At 37.5% G+C, this 10,974-nt stretch overlaps 1 protein-coding gene across 1 annotated transcript; it reads left to right on the top strand.

Annotated features, from left to right (window-relative positions):
- Positions 1–729: 729 nt before the first annotated feature.
- On the top strand, positions 730–4,747 carry LOC103723520 (DEAD-box ATP-dependent RNA helicase 47A; the record flags this gene model as incomplete). Its single annotated transcript, XM_039120679.1, has 2 exons — positions 730–2,432; positions 4,428–4,747. Coding segments are annotated over 2 exons (1,716 nt in total), but the record flags the coding sequence as incomplete, so codon positions are not given.
- Positions 4,748–10,974: the final 6,227 nt, after the last annotated feature.

Genomic DNA, 10,974 nt, shown 5'->3' with positions numbered 1-10,974 from the left:
AATGGGAGAGGGAGAATAGGAGAGAGAGAAAGAGAGAGAGGGTAAAGGAGGGAGATGGAGAGGGAGGAAGAGAGAGGGAGGGTGGCGGATGTTCGACAGAGGCCAGCGGAGGGCTGCGAATGGCTGGGGAGCTGCGCGGGTGGGGGGGGGGGGGAGGGGGGGGAGAGGAGGGTGTCCGCCTCCAGTTTTTTTGTTTTGTTTGAAACAAGAGTCCCAAAGGGGGCCCCTTTTTACTATCATCAAGGCTTTTAAACATAATATGCACAACTAGTGAAATGATGCTTCTTGAACCTTCTTGCAAGCATGTGCTTTTCCTTATTAATTCAATACTAAGCACTTGGTGCATTTGTAAAGCATGGCAAATCCTATCTAGTCTCCTTAGGTCTGTTTGGTTGATAGGAGAACTGCCTAGAAAACTTGTGCTCCTTGGAAAATTGAGGTTTTCATTTGTTCATTTCAACAGAAACTGGAACAATTTGGATAAATTATTTCAAAATCTTTGAAAAGCTTTTCTATGTCCATGGAAAAATCCTTTTTTTTTCCCTTTTCCTTTTACACAAACTCCCTTGCAACTAGAAGCACTTTTAAAGCACTTGAATGTTATGGCAAAGTCATGTCACCGTTGCTGTTTTTCTCTGAGCAGGTTGAGCTGGATCATGAGCTAGAGCTGCTGGAATCTCACTAACTGGGAAAGGCTATTAGAAGCTTTTTCTGATGTCAGTGGTTTAAGTAGAACTAATTGTTGGACAACCTTATCGAAACATGCTTGCTTTTGCATCTACACGCTCATATTTCTTTCTTGGAGATTCGTTGAGGAAATTGTCAGTATCTAGGATTGCTGGATTCCACAAAACCGCTTGGCTCAGAAGTAGATCTGAGGGTGAAAGTGGTCCACTTACCCTTTCAAGTCTTGGGTTGAAATGTGAAGTTGATTCCAGGAAGAAAGATAATTTTGTTGATCTTGGCAGTTTGAATTCAGCGACAAAAATTTCTTCAGGTAGAGTTAAAGCAGTCAGGAATAGCTTGTCTAAGGCAGTGGGAACAAAAAATACTCTAAAAATAGATGAAGCCCTCTTCTCTGCCAAGACATTTGGTGAGCTTGGACTGTCACCTCTGCTGATTGATCGGTTAGAGAAAGAAGGTCTGACTGTTCCAACTGATGTGCAGTCTGCTGCTATTCCTACCATTTTACAGAAACATGATGTTGTCGTTCAGTCGTATACTGGATCTGGAAAGACGCTGGCTTACCTTCTCCCCATACTCTCTGAGGTAGGCCCACTGAAGAAGCCTGTGGATGGAAACCTTTCTGACCTGAAGCCAGGCATAGAAGCAGTCATCATTGCTCCTTCAAGGGAGCTAGGAATGCAGATAGTAAGAGAGGTGGAGAAACTGTTGGGCCCTGCAGATAAGAAGCTTGTTCAGCAACTTGTTGGGGGTGCAAACCGTTCGAGACAAGAAGAAGCTCTGAAGAAGAATAAGCCTGCCATTATTGTTGGGACACCAGGGCGTATTGCAGAGGTCTCAGCAGCTGGGAAGCTTCGTACGCATGGCTGTCGTTTCCTGGTACTCGATGAAGTTGACCAACTTTTATCATTCAATTACCGGGAGGATATGCACAGAATACTGGAGCATGTTGGCAGGAGGTCTAGTGCTAAACCAACTGATATACTAGGCCCACTTGCCAGGCGGTCTGAACGGCAGACGATCCTGGTGTCAGCAACAGTACCATTTTCAGTTATACGAGCAGCTAGGAGCTGGGGACGAGATCCTCTTCTTGTCAGGGCTAAGAGTGTAGGACCTCTTGATTCAATTTCTGTTCCACAACCTACCTCTTTTGCATCCAGTTCTGATGTTACCTCGAGCTCAGGCTCAACAACTCAAGGAGTAGCTGATAGCTTACCGCCTGCCTTAAAACATTACTACTGTGTTTCCAAGGTTCAACACAAAGTTGACATGTTAAGGAGGTGTGTTCATGCCTTGAATGCAAAGACAGTGATTGCTTTTATGAACCACACCAAGCCTCTAAAGGATGTTGTGTTTAAGCTTGAGGCTCGTGGGATGAAGGCTGCTGAGCTGCATGGTGATCTCGGTAAACTTGCAAGATCAACAACTCTAAAGAAATTCAAGGATGGTGAACTGAGAGTTTTGGTGACAAATGAGTTGTCCGCAAGAGGACTTGATGTACCTGAATGCGATCTTGTGGTGAATTTGGATCTTCCAACAGACTCAATCCACTATGCCCATCGAGCAGGTCGAACTGGTCGACTTGGTCGAAAGGGAAGTGTGGTCACAATATGTGAAGAGCCTGAGGTTTTTGTTGTGAAAAAGTTGCGGAGGCAGCTTGGTGTAGATGTCCAGCAGTGTGACCTTACAGAGGGTAAACTTAATGTATGCAAAGAGGAAGAAGTGGAGAAGTTAGCAGAGGCGATGAGGTAATTATTCTCAGTTTTACTTTATTCTGGAATTATTTGCTATTGTATTGTTTATGATCATTGTTGTTAGAATCAGAGAAATTTTATGCTGCTATTAATTTGTAATTTTGCTATTAATACTGTGTATCCTTTCTTTGTCTGAAATGATTTCCTTTGTGCTGTTTAATGGTGCTGTTTAATGGATATTGCAATGCCATCCATGAGCCCTGTGTTATAAAGATGGTTTAATGATATAGTGTGGTTATGAAGCCAAACTGTTAATCAGCTGATATGAGGTAACCTACCTGGTAGCGATGTCCGTTGCAGAAGAGTTGGTATGTCTGACTGCAGAACCCACTGTCCCTTGATCAAGTTCCTAACTTTTTTTGCTCAGTTAATTTTGAATTATAGTGCATGCCATTATAAAGAGCTACATGCAGCTGTAGATGGAAACTATTAGTGGGTAAATCAGACCTATCTGGTCCAATGAGATTCATGGTTGGTTTCTGATCGTAACCATTCTTTTAGAAGATACAACTCTCTGCAGGTTGTTAGGGAGACATATAAACAGTTTTTTTTTTTGAGACAACAAAGTCTGGTAATGCTGTTTTCCTATGCAAGCAACATTTGGTTGGACAAGCAAGTGGAACATATCATTCTGAGAGTTTTCAGGGATTTTCTCCATGAGATTATAATTGTTTTCTTTATAGCTATATAATTAGGCAAATTGGGTTTTGTTAAATTAAATTTCTACTATGCTCAAGCCTGTGCTGACTTTGCCAAATGGATTAGAATGTTCTTCTGTATTAGATTAGTCATATGAGATTAAAACATTGTTTTAATTCATTAATCATATGAAAATTGCTGGGGGTAATTTTAATACTGAAATCCTTATTGTGATGAATCCAATGGTTCATATTCGTTAATATACTAATATATGGTTCAGATTATAGTTTGAAAGTTATGGTATGAGCAATCAATGAAATGGCTCTCAAAACTAAGAGAAAAATTAATCACTAGATTTAACTATGGAATTCTTAAGTATTTGATCATAGCTTGTTTCTGCATACCAAGAATGTCGCCTAGAACCAAATAATTGTTTACATTAGTAAAGAGACTATGTCGAATCCAATGGCTATAATGCTTTTTATCTATTTCAAGGGTCAAGAATAAATCTAACTTTAAGAATATTTATGGGTTTATCAAATCTAACAACAATGGGCTTATTCATGGCAAATATAATGGATGAGATTAGTTAAACCCCAAGCCTATAAGAACTATCAAGCCCAATGTTAATAAATTTATGCATGTATGATCTAAGGGTTGGGAATTGTTCTAGCTTTAAAGGCTAGAACAATGTTTGAGATTAACTATAATCTTATAGCTATTGAAAGGCAATTAGATTCAATGGTAACAACCTTGTTTACATCAGATCTAAGGGCTAGAACTGATCCAAGTATTATAATGTTTAAAAACTGTCTAGCAAATCAAATGGCTTAGTTTCCATAATGTTAAATTGAGCGGATTCTATTACACCTAATCTCAAGAATACGAAGCCCTCTAGCCATTCCAGACATGTGGGAATTGTTTGTTTCAATTTTTAGGATACATTTTCTCTTATCTAAAACCATTTGACTTGAAGAATTTTTATTTAATCTCTAATGTAAAATCTAGTAGCTCATAATATTTTTATGTAGAATCTGACGGCTTGGAAACATCTCTAATAGTTTCCAATGGTTTTGTGGTGTCCTTACCATAAATATGTAACCCAATATACAGAGATAAATATATAGAGAAGACTAGAAACTGTTGAACTGGGACTCTATTGATAAGGAAAAATACTATTCCGTGTCACTTTTTTGCTCTCTTTGATGTCTACCTGTCTTTTTATTTTCTCCTAAAGGGATGTATACTAATAATGTTTCAGAAACATTGAAGCACTGCTTTAGTTTGTAGAGAGACACTTAGTATGATTTTAATAAAAAACTCCATTCTCATTGAGATTTTCCTTTGCAGGAACACTTCATAATGAAGCATTGCTTTCAATACTCCGGGAGATTTCACTCTCATTATAAAATAATTTTCATCTTATTGAAAATTTCTTATACAGAATCACTTTTCAATAAAGGAAGTATTGCTTCAGTTTTCTGAGACTCTAGTCTAATTTAATATTGGAGCACCGCTCCGTTGATGAAGCATGGCTTCAAGTTTTATGAGATTTTGGTCTCATTCCAAAGATATTATATTCTTATGGAAATTTCCTATATAGGAGCATCACTCTATATATGAAATATGACTTGAAATTTTAATGAGATTTTACACTCACTTTGTCATAAGGAAATAATTGTATATACGAGCATCACTCTAATTACTAAGCATTGCTTAAAATTTAGTGAGTTTCTTAATTTCATAAAAAAAATTCTTCTATAAAAGAAAATTCTTATACAAGAGAATTTATAAAAGAAAATTCTTATACAAGAGCATGGCTCTATTGAATGAAGTGTTATTTTAATTTGCTTCTTAAACATTGTTTCATATCTTATGGGATTCTTGTTCAAAATTTTAAGGAGAATCCTATTTTATATTGAGTTATGTATATGTAACTCAAATTGAAAATAAATTTATTACCTAAATTCTAGGGTGAAATATTATTTTTATTTATTTATTAAGAAAATTCATTCCAAGATTTTTTGAAATTTGAATTCAAATAAAATCTAGAAAATTATATGTAAGGATAAATCATTCAAAATTTATATAATTTGAATTCATATATTTGTTAGAATTCATATGAGGATTTATCCTAAAATTTTCTATTGGACAATCCCTTTTAGGTTCTTGGATGTGATTATAATTCAGATCCTACATGGACTGAATATCTCTTCACAATAGAAAATATGTAAAGTTGATAAGATGAAATGATCCGTATGGAAAATTGGAATTCCAGCTGAAACCAGGTTTACATGAATAAATTTCACGTTTAAACTTGCAGAATATATAAGTCTAAATGTTGATAAACCTTTTTCATATTTTGGAACTTTATTAATTGAACTTGAGAGCATAAAACCTTATTTAAGTATAAAAAACATGATTCCCTGAATACAAGGTTATATTCGTTAATATTAAATTGTCCTTGTGAATTACAAGCACTTTGTTTAATGCAATGATCGAGGTACACCATCTTAGTACCAGGCTCCGTACCGGTGCCACCGTCATTGTGTCGGTATGCCCAATATGGAAACTAGTTCAGCATACCAAGTGTCGGTATGCCTTTCGTACCATATACTGGCACGAAATCGGTATGGTACGAAATCGGTATGGTACGATACACTCTGTATTGTCGTGTTTGGTATGGCGTACTATGAAAATGATGCCATAGGACTTCAGACCGGTAAATATATTATTTTATTATTATTTTGTAGCCAATCTGGTCTTTCTTTTAAGAGTTTGTTACAAGCTTAGAAACAAGTATCAGTGGCATTGTTGGGCAAAAGGTGGAGCTTCCAGTTTGAGTCATCAAAGACAACGCATATTGCCATTCCATGCCAAGCATGTATACAGAGAGGCCAACGGGGCCGCGGACTGAGTGACCTTGTATGTGGCCAATCATTCCGGGGGTGCCCTGTGGGTGGAGGAAAGGAAGCTCCTAGAGCACTTCGGGATGTTCTGTTTCTTGATCTTTTTGGATGTGTCCGTACTAGAGTTGTATGAAACATCCGTTTCAGTAAAAAAAAAAAAAAAACAAGACAGCGCATATTAGTTAGTTTTAAGAAGTCGCCAACTGTTGATAGCTGGGAGGGTTGCTTTGTTGCATCTTATCAATTATATTCCATGTCATGGATTTTGAACTGCTGTTAAGTGTTTAGGAATTTCCAAACAGCTTTTCTGTCAAGGGCAAATCAAAGGATGAGAGTTAATTTTAATGTAATGGGAGATGGTATGCTCTACAGGACAAATAGAGGGATTGATGCTGCTGTCCTGGATGCTTCTGCTTGTTCTGATCAATGAAAATGATTGACTTGTTGGAACTGAGAGACATTATTTCTCCACCCATCCTCTAGTTGTATTACATGAGGGAGACTTTCTTCTATAGGAGGATTTAGTCAAACCTGCATCTGACTATTTTATTCACTTTTCCTGGTAGAACTGGAACATACAGGTAATCAGAATACTCCAAATGGTTGATGGAACCAGGAAAATATAGATTTTAACCCCTGAAGTGAAGGATTACTGCAGGGAATGATTGCTTCCAGGAAGCCGGTAACATCTGAAACAGCTTCCATTGATTGCTACTGGGTCCAGAATAGGGGAGCAAGTAAGCTTAATGTAATTATAAAAGCACGAAGTCTGGCTTTTTTTTGCATGGAATATTGGGTATGCTGGACTTTCACATATTGATACCAGGAAAGCGGTAGTATTGCTCTGGAAAGATTGGTGTTAATTTGTAGAGCTGGTGAAGGGTTATAGGAACTGCAGGAATAGTTCAAAGCCAAATGTGCTTCTGCTGGGAAAAAAAAAAATTCCATCTTCTTGGAACGTTATAATATGAATATAAAGTGCAGGATCCATGACTTACAGAAGCTGCTCCTTTGTCAGTAATTAGACAAATGGGTGTGGAAGGGAACCTTACCTTTTTTGATCTTATAAACGGGGTAAAAATATGTCATTTCAATGAGTGAAAATATGTTGTCAGCAGTTACAGCCCTTTCGTTTTCCACTGTAATAGATCAAAGGAAGATAGATTCAGATCGATGGAAAGAGAAAGTGAGCTGCAGGATAAGCTGAATAACCTTGGTATCTATCAGGCAAACTATGAACTAGCGAACTGCCTTGCGTTGTCAGACTGCAGAAACATACTGATAAGACATGCAACTGAGTTGAAATATTTTCAGAGAAAATGCAATTGAACAACAGAATATCACAGTAAGCTATCTGTTGCACCAACCTTTGATGAATTACATTTCCTTTTTGGTGATAAATCATGCTTCTTAATTTAGTGGCAGTACTTGTCTAAGGCTTTAGATTCAAGGATTCAAGGTTCGCCTTGTGTCAACATTAAAAGGTCTCCAAGGCAGGCTTCTCGATGATTATTTAAATAGTCAACTGCAATATGCCAGTCTGTATGAGGTGAGGAAGTTGAGACGGAAACAGAGGTGAGACTTCTCACCTTACAAGTTTTTAGACCTCTTTCGAGTAGCCTATTAAGAAGAATTATCTGCACATACTAGCATGTGCACCTAATTCAGAATGTTATTGAGGCAATGACCAACAACCACTTTAATATAAATATGTGGCAGCAGATGCAACAAAATATATTCCTAGGGATGCAAATGGGTCAGGTTGGATAAGGGAATGCTTGACCCTGATGTGGCTCAATTTCATTTTGAATGATTGTGGGTTTGGTTGGGGTCAAGAATGATCCATACCAAACCTGATCACGTTCGCATTGAGAGACCGGATTAGGTTGAGTTTATAGTATGAGCCAAGTGTCTAGCTATTCTTTTATGGATAAAATATAATAATCGATAATCGAATATAAAATTACTAAAAAAATTTAATAAAAGTATAAAGAGTTAATTTGAATTTGAATTTTCATTCGAAGTCTAAGTAACCGATCATTTTGAAGTTTACAAACAATGGTGCATATATGTGTTTTATGTTATTTATACTATCCATTTTTTGATGATAGGCTATGAGTCTTCAAATTATATGATTTTTGATATGTTAGCAAGATAAAGGTAATTGATCAAAGATAGAGGGAAGAAGTAGGTATTTATAATATAGATTTTTGGGTCGAGCGGATCAAGTGTGGGTTGGGCTGGATCGGGCTCTTTTCTGTTGACCCAAATTTGACCTATATAATATATGGGCTGACTTTGATCTTGTTGGGTTTAAAATACAAGACCCAAACCCGATCTAGAATTTAAATCAGGTCCAAATTTTGGACCTGGCCCACCTGTTGGTCTAATTGGGTTATGACTAAGAGTGCAAATGGATTGGGTCGGATCGAGTCATAAGTGACTCCGACCCAACATAGTTTTTTGTTTGGGTCCTAATTTTGGACCCAGACCTGACCCGATAGAAGATTGGGTTGGATTCATTACTACAAGTTTTGATCCAACGGGTCATTCGAGTCGGGTCGGGTCTATGTATAATCCGGACCCAACCCAAAAAATTCGGATATGGTTCAGGTTCGATTCTGGTCAACCCATCCATTACTTCAGAACTTGTGTTTGCACCCTTGCGAGCTGCAGCCCACGGGTCCAAATAATTTTATAAATTCGGGTCGGGTCGTAGAATTGAAAATTCAAAATTATCCAAATTTCAAATGAACCGGGTTGGGTCAGGTCTGAATTTAGTAAACCCAGATCTGGTCCGAAAAATGGAACGGGTCCAATTTTAGAATTCGACCTGGCCTCACGGTCCTCTAAAGTAGATCGGGTCGGGTCTAAGCGGGTCGAGTCGGGTCACGAGTCAACCCAACCTATTTGCTGCTTTAGTTGAGACTAGGTAGGGTCACGGGTCAACCCGACCCACATACAAACATATACTGTTAGACAATAAGCTTATCTCACAATCACATCTAAGCATAAGAAGTGCATCCCTTGTTTTGCGTAGCATTTCTGTCCACCCTCTATTAACATACAGCAAGGCCTCCATCAGCTTCTTCAAGTTGGACCACTTCAGCTACTTGATGTTGTCTTGTGGCTGGAAAACATGTGAATGCTTAGTGCAGACCTCAGCTCTTCTGGAGCACTGAATTGAATGTTTATGTTGTGCACCAAGAAATGCCGTCTCAGGAACCTCTCCTTCCTTTACCACCACTTGGTGCTTAGCATAATTTAGCCTGTTGTTGCTCCATGCCTGAGGCATTGATGATGAACCTATATATTCGAAGCCAAATGTGATGCAAAGAAGAGAGGTTTTATGTCGACATGATCTTGAGCCCTCGGGTTTGATCGAAAGGGCGATGAAGTTATCGCCAATGAGGTGAGAGCCTGCAGTGCTTGGCTTGCAGATTTGGAATTGGATTTATTATGTAAATTTGATTGGCCCTGACCTACTATCTTTGCTATTTTTCTTGCTGCTGAGAGAATCAACTATCATTTTCTGACAAGATAACCACAAAATGCAGAGGAGTATAACCACTGGGCTGAATTCCAGTTTGCAGCGCTTGGAAATTTTCTGAGTGGTTATTGTACTGTAAAAGCTTACAAGCTGGGCCCCCAGATTCAGCTCTGCTATTGGATTGTATCTCCTGGTTCTTCACTTGGAACACAAGGCTCTCTCTCTCTCTCTCTCTCTCTCTCTCTCTCTCTCTCTCTCTGTGTCTCAAAATGACTCATGCTTAAATCAGCCCCTTAAAGATGATTCATGGGTTAGTATTAGGAATTGGAATTAAATACCGATCTTTAACATTCCCTTGCACTGAAGCAAACCTTATAGAAAATTAGTCAATAAATTTAAGATGGCAAATGATGGTTTCAGTGATAATTCAAGGTTATTCCCATTGTGTAGGGTTATACCTTCTTCTTTCTTTATTTATTTTTTTCCAATTTTTTTAGCACTTCTTTCAATTAATGTCCTGATATGGGAATTTTCAAAACAAACCATGAAGGGGCCACGACCCCATCACAAGTACCTAAAGTACATCTGTCTCATGATTGTTATTCGACCTTTTGTTGGTATGAATGGTGAGTAAGGTTTCTAATTGATTGATTTAGCTCTCTTCAGCATAAAAGTGAATTAGAAAATCACAATTAAATCCACAATTTTGTTAGATTGTTTGCTTAGCTTACTTGATTTGATTTTATCGAGTCATACAAAATTGTAAAATTTCAATAAATTCAAGGACAGGTTAGATTTTTAATATCCATCTTATGAGATGGTTAATCAATATTATTCTTAAGTTGGTTAATCAAATACTGATAGACCAGGATTATGCCATTTCAAATTGGGAGTAGAAGTTTTGGTGGTGCATAGAGCTTCAAACTTAGCTAATTCAAGATTGTTCATGGATTTACCAGGTAGAAATGCATCATAAATGGAGATTAATCACTATAGATGTCATCATCGAACGGACTAAACTTTCCAACTATGATTAAAAGTTAAAATCAATTTATTTAAATTTCATTTGTGGAAACAAATGGCTCGAAATAGAAAGTTATGTCTAAAGTAAAACATGATAGATGGTTGACATGATGACTTGAGGTCCATCCAGACCATATGCCCAAAGTTTTGGGGTTGAATTGGTTAACCACTCCTAATTTCTTGCTGTCTAATACAATCTACAGTCATAAAATAAAATCGGAAATGGATACTTATATAATCTAAAATGTTGCACAAGTAAAAAATGGCCTTCCATATAAGAATTAATCAAGGTTTGTGCCATGGCCATGCTTTATTTAGCAACCAGAGATTCTACATGCAGATTCTGGATGGTGCATCTTCAATTTTTCGGACATAGTAATAAAATATTCTTAGAAAGTGCATAATGGCATAGTAGAACTTTTTTTTTTTTTTTAAGTTGGCTTTTGTTTTCCAAATCTACTGTCAGGACAAATAG

Source organism: Phoenix dactylifera, unplaced genomic scaffold (assembly GCF_009389715.1).
Source record: "Phoenix dactylifera cultivar Barhee BC4 unplaced genomic scaffold, palm_55x_up_171113_PBpolish2nd_filt_p 000853F, whole genome shotgun sequence".
NCBI classification, from domain to species: Eukaryota; Viridiplantae; Streptophyta; class Magnoliopsida; order Arecales; family Arecaceae; genus Phoenix; species Phoenix dactylifera.
The sequence above is the reverse complement of the archived record's forward strand: the minus strand, read 5'-3'. Positions and strand labels throughout refer to the sequence as shown.